Raw genomic sequence first — 16,978 nt, 5'->3', positions numbered from 1 at the left:
GATACTGACTCGATGGACATGAGTATGAATAAACTCCAGGATTTGGTGATGGACCCGGAAGCCTGGCATGCTGCAGTCCATGGGGTTGCAAAGATTCAGACATGACTGAGTGACTGAACTGATGTATGAATACACACAAATATATATATATATATATATATATATATATGTGTGTGTGTGTGTGTGTGTGTGTGTGTGTGTGTGTATGTGTATACACATAGAATTAATAATTTAGTTAAGAACATACACTACCGTGTGGGCTGTGAGAGGGGCAGGTTGTGCCACTGTCTTTTTAGCACCAGCAGCAGCAGCATGAAACTTGTTTAAAATATTCCTCAATAGAATAAGGAACCCTCCTACACTGCTGGTAGGAATGTAAATTGGTGCAGCCACTATGGGAAATAGTATGGAGGTTTCTTAAAGAATTGAAACTAGAGTTACCATTTGTTTCAACAATTGCACCCCTGGGCATACTTCTGGAAAAAACTCTAACTCAAAAAGATATGTGCATCCCAGTATTCATACTAGCACTATTTACAATAACTAAGACATGAAGCACTCTAAGTGTTTATTGACAGATGAATGAATAAAGAACATGTGGTATATATAAATATATATTTATGGGATATTATTCTGTCATAAGAAATAATTAAAAATGCCATTTGCAGCAACATGGATGGACATAGAGATTATCACACTGAGTGGAGTAGGTTAGAGAAAGACAAATATTGCATTATATCATATATTTTGAATATAAAACATAATAAAAAGCAGAAACAGACTCAAAGGCATAGAAAACAAACTTATGGTTGCAAAGGAAAGAGTGATGTGGGGGAAGACATAAATTAGGAGTTTGGGATTGCAGATGCAAGCAACTGTATATGAACTACATGGGCCTACTGTATAGTACAGGGACAATAGTCAATAGGTGAAGTCAAGTTGTTCAGTTGTGTCCGACTTTTTGTGACCCCATGAACTGTATAGCCTACCAGGCTCCTCCATCCATGGGATTTTCCAGACAAGCGTACTGAAGTGGGTTACCATTTCCTTCTCCAGGGGATCTTCCCAACCCAGGGATCGGACCTGGATCTCCCGCATTGCAGGTAGACACTTTACTGTCTGAGCCACCAGGGAAGCCAAGCTATAATGTACAATAGTTAATACCTTGTAATAAATTATAGTGGAAAAGTACAAAAAAACAAATGAAATAAAAGGTCCACTAGTCCTAGTACTATTTAATAATAATGTAGGTAAGATCCATTTAACTTTTACAAATAAAATAGGATAGTAAGACATAAATTTTAGGAAATTGATTCTAAAACAGAATATAACAAGTAATGTGTTTATTAAGTTTGTATATAATCACCTAAAATTGAAGGCTCCTACCATATCAGAGTTGGACATGACTGAGTGACTGAGCACACATGCACTGTATCATTAAGAACATAACAGCCTATTGTTCATATGCATATGTGTTATGTCACTTCAGTCGTGTTCAACAATCTGTGATCCTATGGACTACTGCCCAATAGGCTCCTCTGCCCATGTGATTTTCCAGCTGAGAAGACTGGAATGTAGTTCCATGCCCTCCTCCAGAGGATCTTCCTGACCCAGGATTCAAACTTGATAGTTCATATAGCCTATTATTTACATTTTAAGTGGCAAAATTTACATTTTGAGGGAAAATTAAATTTTGAAAAAATAATTCTGAATTAAATTATTAAATAAATAAATAATAATTAAAATTTAAATTTGAAAACTAAAATTTGAGAAACATTCATATTTGCGTGATAGAAATAACTTTTCTCCCTGGTTTTACTTCTGTGTCTTTATTGTCACCATTACTTATTCACTCATTTAGGTTGAGCTTTTTTTTTCTCATTATTAGAATGCAAATACTCTTGGAAAAGTAATAAATTGGGCTCTTATCAAGAAGTTATAGCTGTTCTTATAACATCTAGCCGAAAAAAATCATTATGTATAGAACAGTAATTTCTGATTAGGGTAGAAGATTCTGGGAATGATATATGATAGATTTTAATAAAGGTGAGGGAGAGTGGGACTCTGCTGTGGAAACCACAGAAAGGCTAGGGAAGTGCTTATATTTAGTATTCGTGGATAAGATAAATGTAAGAGGAAAAAGGATGTACCAAACTTAAATATTTTCATCACTTTGCTCAGAATTAGACGTGACGATATTTTTCTGATACTTTTCTGACTATTGGGAGACATCAATAAAAAAACTTACATTTACTCCTTATTGGAGATTTAAAATCAATGACTGTTTTCTTATCATTTTAGTTTCTTCTCAAAGTCACTGATATATCTGATATCAATAATAACATAAAAAGGAATCAAGTTTTGTACCTAAATCAGGCTGAACTTGCTGCTTCCTAAATAACTTGCTTTAAAAAAACTAGTTTAAGAAATTGATTATATAAATTAATACAGATATTTTATTTTGCTATTACATCATAATTATTGTAAAAATCCTTATTTTTTCACCTAAAACTGACTTATACCTAAGCAAAATAATGATTTAAATTAAAAACAGCTATTACTATAACCATAAAATTGTCATTTGAAATATAACTATAAAAATATATAATTATAAACTATATACATATATTAATATATAATATCAGAGCTAATGTAAAAAAAGTCCTAAAAATAATCATCACTAGTTTTTTGACAATAATGAACTACATAGTTACTTTGTGTAAAATATATTTATTTTTAAAATTTTACTTTATTGTGCTATTCTTGCACTATATTCTTATTGTATATGTGCATACTATTGTTACACAATATTTCATAAAAGTTCTATGGATTAAAAAAATGCAGATATCCCCAAGACTGTGGTAATGAGATGTGTTAGAGAAATAAATATTTCCAATTTTTAAACATTAAATCAATTCCAAAATTAAGTAACAATTTACTGACTTAAAATATCATCTGTTATAGGCATTTTTATACAATAAAATGCTAGATTCATGGAAAAATTAATAAAATAACTAGCAAATGTATCATTTTATTGTACAATAATATAAATATGATGTTTGATATTTTCTTTAAAATCCTTTAGTTTTTCATTTTCAGAAGAAAAGTATATTGGTTAGAGCCAAAACAATACAATGGAGCCAAGATAGTCATAAGTGGTGCTGAAATGACTAGATATACACATACTTAAAAAAAAAAAAAGAAAAAAAAATCTAGACCTGGAACTTACACTTATCACAAAATTGACTCAAAATGCATCACAGACTTGACAATGAAATACTAAACTAAACAAAACACAATCCATGAAAGGAATAACTGATAATCTAATTTATTAAAATATAAAACTGATTTGCAAAGACAATATCAAGAGAATGAGATAAAAAGCATAGACTAGAAAAAAGATTTGCAAAGACATATCTGATGTGAGATGATTATCCAAAATATTTTTTTAATCCTCTTAGAACTTAACAAAAGACAAAACGACTTGAGTAAAACATGGACCAAAGCTTTAGCCAACACTTCATTTAAGAAGATATAGCAATGAAAAATAAGCATATGAAAAGATGCTCCACATCATTTTCATAAGGAAATGCAAATTAAAATAATAAGATATCATAATATTCCTATTAGAATAGCCTAAATCCAGAACATTAATTATAACAAATGTTGAAGAGGATGTGAAACAACAGGAACTATCATTTCTGCTGATGAGAACATTACAGGCATTTAAAAAAGACTGGTATTTCTTACAAAACTGAATTTATTTTTACCATGTGATCCAGAAATCATGCTTCTTAGTATTCTCCAGAGAAGTTGAAAACATATCTCTATGCAAAACCTTGCACAGAGATGTTTAAAGCAGATTTATTGACAGTTGACAAATTTTGGAAGCAGTAACGGTTAGCTTTCAATAGGTGAATGGATAAGTAAACTATGGTACATGCAGACAATGAAATAGCATTCAATGTTAATTGCAAATAGAACTGCCCTATGACCCAGCAATCCCACTGCTGGGCATACACATAGAGGAAACCAGAATTGAAAGAGACACATGTACCCCAATGTTTATCACAGCACTGTTTATAATAGTCAGGACATGGAAACAACCTAGATGTCCATCAGCTGATGAATGGATAAGAAAGCTGTGGTACATATATACAATGGAGTATTACTCAGCCATTAAAAAGAATTCATTTGAGTCAGTTCTGATGAGATGGATGAAACTGGAGCCGATTATACAGAGTGAAGTAAGCCAGAAAGAAAAACACCAATACAGTATACCAACACATATATATGGAATTTAGAAAGATGGCAATGACGACCCTGTATGCAAGACAGCAAAAAAGACACAGATGTGTATAATGGACTTTTGGACTCAGAGGGAGAGGGAGAGGGTGGGATGATTTGGGAGAATGGCATTCTAACATGTATACTATCATGTAAGAATTGAATCGCCAGTCTATGTCTGACGCAGGATACAGCATGCTTGGGGCTGGTGCATGGGGATGACCCACAGAGATGTTATGGGGAGGGAGGTGAGAAGGGGGTTCATGTTTGGGAATGCATGTAATAATTAAAGATTTTAAAATTAAAAAAATTAAAAGAAAAAAGAAATGTTAAAAAAAATGAAAAAAAAATAAAATAAAAAAATAAAAAGATCTGAGAAGCAGTTAAAAAGCAGAATAAATACATTATTGCAAAATTTTCAAAAAAAAAAAAAGGAAATGAGCTATCAATCCATGAAAAACTTAATGGTATATTTAAATCTTAAAGGTATATTTAAACCAATCTGAAAAGCTTATATATATATCATGTAATTCTAAATCTATGACATTCTGGAATAGGCAAAACTGTAGTGATAGTTAAAAAACAAAATTCAGTGGTTTCCAGGAGTTCGAGAGAGAGGGATAAACAGGAAGGGGAAAGTACAGAGAAAAGTGGCAATACTTTATATGATAGAGAATCATAGAAGTCATACATTTGTCAAAATCCACAGAATGTACAACACCAAGCAAACTCTAATGTAAACTGTGCTCACTGGGTAATAATGATGTATTAATGCAGGTTCATCAAATATAACATAAATACCACTCTGGTGGGAAGTGTTGCTAAAGAAGGAGGTTATGCATATACAGGCGGAGGGGATGTATGAGAAATCTCTGTAACTTCTCCTCAACTTTGCTTTGTATTTTACACTGCTTTAAAAAATTAACTCAATGAAAAAATTATAGGTTGGCATTCATAATTTTCAACAATATATATATTTAAATATTTTAATAATTAATATATCAAATGCATTTCTTCTGAAATGCATGTTATCTTTTTAATGAATGGACTAATATATAGTTCTATAATTTTGTGATCACAGTAATATAAATTATCATAAGTTAAAAGACTTCATGAATGCTGAAACAGTATAATATTAGCTTATATTGTCATACAGTGTTACAGTGTATGTGATGTCTTATCCCTTAAAGTATACATGAACACTTACAAGAGGAAAAAACAAGAGGAAACTAAATTCCCAAGATCAAAAGCATTGATATATTTTAAAGGTGAAACTTTTTCTTAATTATTTATTTATCCTGAATTTTCTTTATTCCTGAAATATGTATTAGGAAAAATAAACATGATAAAATTATAATTATTTTATTATCATCATTATAAATAGACAAAATAAAAATATCTGAAGTTCAAGCTTAAAAGTGATAGAAACATTTTAGCAGATTCTGTGTTTCAAATCAATTAGTAAAATGACTATCAAATTGCTTGATAGTTATAAGATATTTGAGTTGCCAATAATTAATAATACATATAAACTGTAAGAATAACATGTATGCAGAAATAAGATAGATTATATTTATCCTATAAAAATATTATGCAGTCATAAAATAAAGACTGCTTGTTTTTACTATGGAAACTAAAAGAATTTTACATTCACAATGTGACAGCCTGACTAGCTGATGGCAATAAATTCTGTATTATGCTGTTATCTTTTTTTTCTTGTGGATACATCACTTTCACTATTTAAAGCTGAGAATGGTTAACATGATGAAGCTTGTTAAGAGAATAATATATAAACTATATATCCCAGAAGGTTGATCTCCCTTGACCCTTTTGCTCATTGACCACTGGCATATTCGCCACAATGCCAACATTTTGAGGAACAATATACTTGTCTCCCCTTATCTATAGGTTACACATTTCAAGGCACTCATTGAATGTCTAAGATCTCATATATCAGAGATATATATGATATAAAATATCACATATCATGATATAGAACCCTATACATACCATGTATTTTTTCTCAACATACCTATGGCAAAATTTAATTTATAAATTAAGCACACTAAGATAATGTCCAAACAGAGTAGAATGACCTGAGATTTCATCATGCTACTTAGAATGTTTGACAAAATAAAATCTATGGATTTTTAAATTTTGGAATTTTCTTTTCAATACTTTTGGACCACAGTTGACTGTGGGTAACTGAAACCACAGAGAGTGAAACTGCAGATAAAGTCAAGGGTATACTTCACCTAGTAGTAAACAATAATAATCTTAAGGTTGAAATATTGTATATTCTGAATAAATCACACCTTTCAACCTGAAAACAATGGGATTTAATTTGCATAGCCCTATTTGGGCTTCCCAGGTGGCTCAGTGGTAAACAATCCTTCTGCTAAGACAGCTGATGTAACTTCCATCACCCCTGGGTCATCAGGAATATCCCCTAGAGTAGAGAAAAGCAACCCACTCCAGTATTCTTGCCCGGAAAATACCACGGACAGAGGAGCCTTGTGGAGTCGCAAAGAGTCAGACATGACTAAGCATGCACACACACGCCTGCATTTTCAGAAAACTCTATGGATTACAATGTAATGCATATGTCACTTCTAATATATTAACCAAGGTTCTTTGTGTTTTATTAAAATTTAACATTCCCCACACTTTACATTGTTAAATGTTTAGTTGTGCTGATTAAAAGTAAAATGGAAATCTCAATGAACTGAGAGTACAAAGGGTGCTGAAGAAAGTAAAAATGTTTTGATTACAAATATTTTGAATGAAAACATTGTTTAAAAGATGATTTTTCTATGTAAAAATATATTTTTTTCTATTCTACTAGCTTGAAATTTCATATTTCATATTTATCCACCTAATGATAATTCTGTAGAAGAAAGTGAACTATTAAATCATTCAACACCATGCTATTTTTTAAAAGAATGCTAGTGTGAGCAACAAGTAATCAATAAATTTATATAAAATAAAGCAAAAGTGAATATTTTTAAATTCAAGCCACCCATAGGCATTCAGATATAAGTCCTTTTGAATTTTTATCGTTTATCATTCTAATGTTCTTTCTCACAACACTCTACCTAGTGACTTCTTTAATTGTGGTAAAAAAAAATTGCTTAAGTTTTACTACCTTAACTAGTTTTAGTGTACAGTTCAGTAGTATTAAGCATATTCAGACTGTTATACAATTTTAAAATCGAGGCCACCTTGTTCTTCACAACTACAGTAATTCTGATAATATCTGTGAGTTGCTTATCTCTCTTTATGTCAGTTGTTTAAAATATATAAACATTTTCAGTTATATTAAACTATTTGAAAAAAAAGTAAAATTGTTGCAGACTATCAATTTGTACATGAGCAACCTGACAGAAATATTTTCATATTTGTTTTTTATATTACTATAGTGAAGAAAATCATGCTTCTTTTGTATATAATATTTGGGTATAACTTCTGTAAATATATTTGGACATTTTTTCCTTACTATTTATGATTGTCTACAGCTTCCTTCATAATATGTGCTACATAAGAGCCATAAATGGCTCAAAGTAGATAGTATTCATATATTTTGTTATCTACAATAATTTTCAATTTAAGGACTGTTAAATCAAATCTTGAAGAAGGCTGAGCACCGAAGAATTGATGCTTTTGAACTGTGGTGTTGGAGAAGAGTCTTGAGAGTCCCTTGGACTGCAAGGAGATCCAACCAGTCCATTCTGAACTAGATCAGCCCTGGGATTTCTTTGGAAGGAATGATGCTAAAGCTGAAACTCCAGTACTTTGGCCACCTCATGTGAAGAGCTGACTCATTGGAAAAGACTCTGATGCTGGGAGGGATTGGGGGCAGGAGGAGAAGGGGGCGACAGAGGATGAGATGGCTGGATGGCCTCACTGACTCGATGGACGTGAGCCTGAGTGAACTGCGGGAGTTGGTGATGGACAGGGAGGCCTGGCGTGCTGCAATTCATGGGCTCGCAGAGAGTCGGACACGACTGAGCGACTGAACTGAACTGAACTGAAATCAAATCTACTATTAGCAACTCCCACGAGCTCTAATATTAATGAAATTGTTGTGTTAACATATATTACACCAAATGAAGATATTTAATTTAGGGAAGAATCAACTCAGGAGAAATATGTGAATCATGCTGAGAAATATTCCAATGTTTCAAAGTTAATGTGCCCTGAAATTTTAATCAGTGTTAAAACTATATGCTGAGTTTTATAGCACTGACTAAATTTCCTAATCTTAGTGCTGACCCAAGAAGAAATTAAATCAAATACTTTTATTTCAATCTATTAGCATTGACACCTGTATGTATTGGAGTAATTCATTGCCTAGACTTTGAAAACCAGTGCTTAAGGTAAAAATTATGAATATTACAACTGTTCTTTAAATTCCAGTAGAGTTGCTAAATTAATGGTAAACTAAGCATCTTTAAGCATATAGAGTTGATTTTTCCATTAGAATATATATATAGAAAAACATTTCATTAGTAGATAGCAAAATAAAAAATTTGGTTTATTTACCAATTTTAAAATTCCCTCCTCTCATATTTCTTATGTTAGTATATTATATATTTGGGGTTGATCATAGTGATGGTGGAATAAAGACACCCAAAGACAAGTTATTGCCTTGTGCTACAAGGCTACTCTAGTAGTAGTCTACCTGAAACTTAGACAAATATAACGTTAAATTTGGTAATTATATATATTTTTAAATTATATGTTTTGTAATGCTGAAACTATGTGACCCAGAAACTTAGAGAAGTGAAATCAATGTAGAATAAATTTAAATCATTTAATCTCTAACAATGAAAAACAAAGGACTCAGGTTTCAAACACAAGTCCATCTAGCAAAAAGCCTACAAGCTTAATTACATTAATGTGTAAATCATTTTAAATATAAAATAATAATCTGCGAATTCAATTTTTAGCTTTGTCTTTCTAGTGGTAAAATAAAAAACTAGAAGTCTTTTCTACAATTATTTTATGCACAAATATGATTGCTAACAATCATGATTTCATAACTCTTCAAATATTTTATTACATTTTGTATATTTGCTAATATTATTCTTCTATGAGAATTAATCTATTGAAGTTGATTATTCCAAATGACTTTTCGTACAACAGTTCTAGGTGATGATAAATGGAGTCTTGTTTTCACTTTCAATCTATTTCTTCCTAAAATTTACAGGTAGAATTATATGCCAGTTATGTTAAAGTCACCTACAAAATAAAATCTATAGGACTATTAGTATATGTGAAGAAATGAATTCAGAAATTGTTGAAAAGAAAAAAAATCAGATATATTGCAAAAGATTTTAGCATGAAAGCCACTGAGTTAAAATAGTGTGCAATTTATGGGGTACATTAATATGAAAAGTTGGATACTCTAAACAACAAAAATTTTGGATAACATAACCTGCTATAAATAACATAATACTTATATCTTGAATACATACTTTTCATTAAATTATGTCAAATGTATATAACAGACAAAGGGATTATCTTCAGAGGATACATGTTGCAAATTCAAATAGCTTTAACTCATGAGAAATTAACAGTTAAACTTCTTGGCAGGTCATCAGTTCAGTTCAGTTCAGTTCAGTCACTCAGTCGTGTCTGACTCTTTGCAACCCCATGAATTGCAGCACCCCAGGCCTCCCTGTCCATCACCAACTCTCAGAGTTCACCCAAACTCATATCCATAGATTTGGTAATGTCATACAGCCATCTCATTCTCTGTTGTCCCCTTCTCCTCCTGCCCCCAATCCCTCTCAGCATCAGGGTGTTTTCCAATGAGTCAACTCTTTCCATGAGGTGGCCAAAGTATTGGAGTTTCAGCTTTAGCACCAATCTTTCAAATGAACACCCAGGACTGATCTCCTTTAGGATGGACTGGTTGGATCTCCTTGCAGTCCAAGGGACTCTCAAGACTCTTCTCCAACACCACAGTTCAAAAACATCAATTCTTCAGCTCTCAGCTTTCTTCACAGTCCAACAGTCTCACATGCATATATGACCACTGGAAAAACCATAGCCTTGACTAGACTGACCTTTGTTGGCAAAATAATATCTCTGCTTTTTAATATGCTATCTAGGTTGGTCATAACTTTCCTTCCGAGGAGTAAGTGTCTTTTAATTCATGACTGCAATCACCATCTGCAGTGATTTTGGAGCTCAAAAAAATGAAGTCTGTCACTGATTCCACTGTAGCATGCTAAACAGGAACAAGTAGTGAAGTGTACCTGACTAAAAGGTCAGGTGATAGACAAACAACAAGTGCCTGTGTGGGGCAATATTGCTTATACTAGGTTTTCTAAACTAAGCTGAGACCAGATGGGAACCATACTACTACCCTTGCAGTGGAAGGGTTGCTACTGTGTTAGCAAACTTGGAATATGTAAACCTATGCCAAATCTATCTTCAGTGATAAGACCTGTATCCCATTGTATCAAATAAAGAACAGATGATCAACAGAACCTGATTAACAAGGCAATCTGAACATAGGTATCAAATGGGGTTGAGGATACCTTCAAAATCTCTACCTCAATGTGACTCATTCTTTTGATTCTATATGTATACAACAGCTTCTTTCACTGTTATAATACAATATCTCTTCTTCTTACACTTATAGTATACTTTTGGGTCTTGAGAATATATTAGATGGATATTTGAATATTTAAAAATATATATTTTAAAGAGACCCAAGTATATCACACCAAAATGTTGAAATGTTTTGCAGATTTGTGAAGCTGGAAATCATTTCATCAATGTAGTGTTGGCTCATCCCAGTCACACAGGTTAGTCACTTTTTTAATCTTCTCCAGAGTGAATTATGCTAATTATTATTTTTTAAATCAATGGTTGGAAACATTAAAGTTAGTGTTCCCCAATTCTTGTTTTATTATGTCTAATTTTTCAAAGTAGTTGAACTAAATTATAGTCCCTAATTATGGTTTCTCTAAAATGAAATGTATGTATACACATGCACACACACACGCACACACACACACACACACACACATTTTCTTTAAGCATATTAAAAAAAAAACATGATTAAGATGTAAAGAACTGTGAAATCCATTGATGATTATCCAAATTTCTTAGTTTAACTTTCAGTCTTAATCTGGTCAGGACAATATCTGTTATAATTCAACAGGATTGAAAAAAAAAAAAAAGTGAATCTTCTTTGACAAATTTAGTGGCAGTGGAATAGCAATACCTGAGAGAACACTGAATTTAGTATTCTGCTAAAAGATTTGAAATATTTACAGTGCCTAGAAAGTTCCATGGACAGAGGAACCAGGTAGGCTAGAGTCCGTGGGGATCGTAAACAGTTGGACAGGACTGAGTGATTGAACACACAGAGTGTCTATATAATTTCAAGGTATTTTTGGTAAATCAATACTCTCCTTCAGGCTCAATTATAGCACAATGACTTATTTTACATTATATATAACTTAATTGTAATTTCAAATAGCAGTGGTCAACATTTGGGTTTCATGTTTTCATTATCTAGTTGCAAGTGTGTTTGTGTGTTCAAGTTTGTTTTAGCATTGCCATGAAATTGCTAACATTTTCTTGAAAGTTTCTAGCAGGCTGGAGAAGTAGATATATGAAATATGTTCCAGGATATTTTTTCACATAATATGTAAAATTACAGAGGAAATTTATATTAGACTATCTATGAACATATAAAAAGCTATATATAATATATAACATAACTGTTTTATTATAATATTCACATATTTTGATAACTAACTTTTTGATTGACAGCAAATTATACATTTGGTTATATAAAACAACTGAATATGACTTGAAACTATCTGTACTTTCTCTTTTTAAAAAAATTTAAATTATTTAGTTTAATTGGAGGCTAATTACTTTACAATATTGTATTTGTTTTGCCATACATCAACGTGAATCCACCACGGGTATACACATGTTCCCCATCCTGAAGCCCCCTCCCACCTCCCTCCCTGTATCATCTCTCTGGGTCATCCCAGGGCACCAGCACCAAGCATCCAGTATCCTGCATCGAACATGGCGTGGTGATTTGTTTTTTATATGATATTATACATGTTTCAATGCCACTCTCCCAAATCATCCCACCTTCTCCCTCTCCCTCTCCCACAGAGTCCAAAAGACTGTTCTATACATCTGTGTCTCTTTTGCTGTCTCACATACAGGGTTATTGTTACCATCATTCTAAATTCCATATATATGCATTAGTATACTGTATTGGTGTTTTTCTTTCTGGCTTACTTCACTCTGTATAATAGGCTCCAGTTTCATCCACCTCATTAGAACTGATTCAAATGTATTCTTTTTAATGGTTGAGTAATACTCCATTGTGTATATGTACCACAGCTTTCTTATCCATTCATCTGCTGATGGACATCTAGGTTGCTTCCATGTCCTGGCTATTATAAACAGTGCTGTGATGAACATTGGGGTACATGTGTCTCTTTCAATTCTGGATTCCTCTGTGTGTATGCCCAGCAGTGGGATTGCTGGGTTATAAGGCAGTTCTATTTCCAGTTTTTTTAAGGAATCTCCACACTGTTCTCCATAGTGGCTGTACTAGTCTGCATTCCCACGAACAGTGTAAGAGGGTTCCCCTTTCTCCACACCCTCTCCAGCATTTATTGCTTGTAGACTTTTGGATCACAGCCATTCTGACTGGCGTGAAATGGTACCTCATTATGGTTTTGATTTGCATTTCTCTGATAATGAGTAATGTTGAGTATCTTTTATTTTGTTTGTTAGCCATCTGTGTATCTTCTTTGGAGAAATGTCTATTTAGTCCTTTGGCCTGTTTTTTGATTGTGTTGTTTATTTTTCTGGAATTGAGATTCAGGGGTTGCTTGTATATTTTTGAGATTAGTTGTTTGTCAGTTGCTACATTTGCTATTATTTTCTCCCATTCTGAAGGCTGTCATTTCACCTTGCTTATAGTTTCCTTTGTTGTGCAGAAGCTTTTCATTTTAATTAGGTCCCATTTGTTTATTTTTGCTTTTATTTCCAATATTCTGGGAGGTGTATAATAGAGGATCCTGCTGTGATTTATGTCAGAGAGTGTTTTGCCTATGTTCTCCTCTAGGAGTTTTATAGTTTCTGGTCTTACATTTAGATCTCTAAACCATTTTGAGTTTATTTTTGTGTATGGTGTTAGAAAGTGTTCTAGTTTCATTTTTTACAAGTGGTTGACCAGTTTTCCCAGCACCACTTGTTAAAGAGATTGTCTTTTCTCCATTGTATATTCTTGCCTCCTTTGTCAAAGATAAGGTGTCCAAGCTGCTGCTGCTGCTGCTAAGTCACTTCAGTCGTGTCTGACTCTGTGTGACCCCATAGATGGCAGCCCACCAGGCTCCCCCGTCCCTGGGATTGTCCAGGCAAGAACACTGGAGTGGGTTGCCATTTCGTTCTCCAGTGCATGAAAGTGAAAAGTGAAAGGGAAGTCGCTCAGTCGTGTCTGACTCTTTGCGACCCCATGGACTGCAGCCTACCAGGCTCCTCTGTCCATGGGATTTTCCAGGCAAGAGTACTCGAGTGGGGTGCTATAACCTTCTCTGTTAAGGTGTCCATAGGTGTGTGGATTTATCTCTGGGCTTTCTATTTTGTTCCATTGAACTATATTTCTGTCTTTGTTTCAGAATCATAATGTCTTGATGACTGTGGCTTTGTAGTAGAGCCTGGATCCAGGCAGCGTGATTCCTCCATTCCATTCTTCTTTCTCAATATTGCTTTGGCTATTTGAGGTTTTTTGTACCATTGGTAGCTTGATAGGCATTGCATTGAATCTAAAGATTGCTTTGGGTAGTATACTCATTTTCACTATATTGATTCTTCCAAGCCATGAGCATGGTATATTTCTCCATCTATTAGTGTCCTCTTTGATTTTTTCACCAGTGTTTTATAGTTTTCTATATATAGGTCTTTAGTTTCTTTAGGTAGATATAGTCCTAAGTATAGTATTCTTTTCTTTGTAATGGTGAATGGAATTTTTTCCTTAATTTCTCTTTCTATTTTCTCATTATTAGTGTATAGGAATGCAATGGATTTCTGCGTGTTGATTTTGTATCCTGCAACTTTACTATATTCATTGATTAGCTCTAGTAATTTTCTGGTGGAGTCTTTAGGGTTTTCTATGTAGAGGATCATGTCATCAGCAAATAGTGAGAGTCTTACTTCTTCTTTTCCAATTTGGATTCCTTATATTTCTTTTTCTGCACTGATTGCTGTGGCCAAAACTTCCAAAACTATGTTCAATAGTAGTGGTGAAAGTGGGCACCCTTGTCTTGTTCCTGACTTTAGGGGACATGCTTTCAGTTTTTCACCATTGAGGATAATGTTTGTTGTGGGTTTGTCATATATAGCTTTTATTATGTTGAGGCATGTTCCTTCTGTTCCTGCTTTCTGGAGAGTTTTTATCATAAATGAATGTTGAATTTTGTCAAAGGCCTTCTCTGCATCTATTGAGATAATCATATGGCTTTTATTTTTCAATTTGTTAATGTGGTGTATTATATTGATTGATTTGCAGATATTGAAGAGCCCTGCATCCCTGGGATAAAGTCCGTTTGGTCATGGTGTACGATCTTTTTAATGTGTTGTTGGATTCTGATTGCTAGAACTTTGTTAAGGATTTTTGGATCCATCTTCATCAGTGATATTGACCTATAGTTTTCTTTTTGGGGGGCATCTTTGTCAGGTTTTGGTATTAGGGTAATGGTGGACTCATAGAATGAGTTTGGCAGTTTACCTTCATCTGTAATTTTCTGGAAGAGTTTGAGTAGAATAGATGTTAGCTCTTCTCTAAATTTCTGATAGAGTTCAGCTGTGAAGTCGTCTGGACCTGGGCTTTTGTTTGCTGGAAGATTTCTAATTAGAGTTTCAATTTCCTTGCTTGTGATGCGTCTGTTAAGATTTTCTATTTCTTCCTGGTTCAGTTTTGGAAAGTTGTACTTTTCTAAGAATTTGTCCATTTCTTCCAAGTTGTCCATTTTATTGGCATATAACTGCTGATAGTAGTCTCTTATGATCCATTGTATTTCCGTGTTGTCTGTTTTGATCTCTCCATTTTCATTTCTAATTTTATTGATTTGATTTTTCTTCCTTTGTTTCTTGATGTGTCTGGCTAATGGTTCATCAATTTTATTTATCCTTTCAAAGAACCAGCTTTTGGCTTTTTTGAATTTTGCTATGGTCACTTGTTTCTTTTGCATTTATTTCTGCCCCAATTTTTAAGATGTCTTTCCTTCTACTACACCTGGAGTTCTTCATTTCTTCCTTTAATAGTTGCTTTAGGTGTAGAGATAAGTTATTTATATGACTTTTTTCTTGTTTCTTGACGTATACATGTATTGCTATGAACTTTTCCCTTAGCAATGCTTTTATAGTGTCTCACAGGTTTTGAGTTGCTGTGTTTCCATTTTCATTCCTTTCTATGGACGTTTTAATTTCTTTTTTGAAATCTTCTGTGATTTGTTGGTTATTCAGCAAAGTGTTGTTCAGTCTCGATATTTTGGAATTTTTAATAGTTTTTCGCCTGTTCAGTTCAGCCAGTTCAGTCGCTAAGTTGTGTCTGACTCTTTACGACCCCATGAATTACAGCACACCAAGCTACTCTATCCATCACCAACTCTCAGAATATACATAGACTCACGTCCATCAAGTCAGTGATACCATCCAGCCATCTCATCCTCTGTTGCCCCCTTTTCCTCCTGCCCCCAATCCCTCTCAGCATCAGAGTTCTTTACAATGAGTCAACACTTCACATGAGGTGGCCGAAGTACTGGACTTTCAGCTTTAGCATCATTCCTTCCAAAGAAATCCCAGGGCTAATCTCCTCTAGAATGGACTGGTTGGATCTCCTTGCAGTACAAGGGACTCTGAAGACTGTTCTCCAACACCACAGTTCAAAAGCATCAATTCTTAGGCGCTCAGCTTTCTTCACAGTATAACACTCACATCCATACATGACCACTGGAAAAACCATAGCCTTGACTAGACAGACATTTTTTGGCAAAGTAATGTCTCTGTTTTTCAATATGGTATCTAGGTTGGTCATAACTTTTCTTCCAAGGGAGTAAGCGTCTTTTAATTTCATGGCTGCAGTCACTATCTACACTGATTTTGGAGCCTAAAAAGATAAAGTCTGTCACTATTTCCACTGTTTCCCCATCTATTTCCCGTGAAGTGATGGGACCGGATGCCATGATCTTCGTTTTCTGAATGTTGAGCTTTAAGCCAACTTTTTCACTCTCCTCTTTCACTTTCATCAAGAGGCTTTTTAGTTCCTCTTCACTTTCTGCCATAAGGGTGGTGTCATATGCATATCTAAGGTTATTGATATTTCTCCCATCAATCTTGATTCCAGCTGGTGCTTCTTTCAGACCAGCGTTTCTCATGATGCACTCTGCATATAAGTTAAATAAGCAGAGTGACAATATACACAGCCTTGACATACTCCTTTTCCTATTTGCAACCAGTCTGATATTCCATGTCAAGTTCTAACTACTGCTTCCTGACCTGCATATAGGTTTCTCAAGAGACAGGTCAGGTGGTCTGGTATTCCCATCTCTTTCAGAATTGTCCACAGTTTATTGTGATCCACACAGTCAAAGGCTTTGGCAAAGTCCATAAAACAGAAATGGATGTTTTTCTGGAA

General features: G+C 33.8%; 1 protein-coding gene across 1 annotated transcript in view; it reads left to right on the top strand.

The window, feature by feature from the left end:
• TECRL (trans-2,3-enoyl-CoA reductase like) overlaps positions 1-16,978 on the top strand; it is a 150,931-nt gene that overhangs the window by 108,383 nt on the left and 25,570 nt on the right. The window contains exon 9 of the mRNA XM_052642112.1: positions 11,048-11,105. Within this exon, the coding sequence (XP_052498072.1) occupies positions 11,048-11,105 (58 nt within the window). The remainder of the gene's footprint in view (positions 1-11,047; positions 11,106-16,978) is intronic.

The sequence above is a fragment of the Budorcas taxicolor genome, chromosome 6, assembly GCF_023091745.1.
Source record: "Budorcas taxicolor isolate Tak-1 chromosome 6, Takin1.1, whole genome shotgun sequence".
NCBI classification, from domain to species: Eukaryota; Metazoa; Chordata; class Mammalia; order Artiodactyla; family Bovidae; genus Budorcas; species Budorcas taxicolor.
This window is presented reverse-complemented; position numbering and strand designations above follow the sequence as displayed.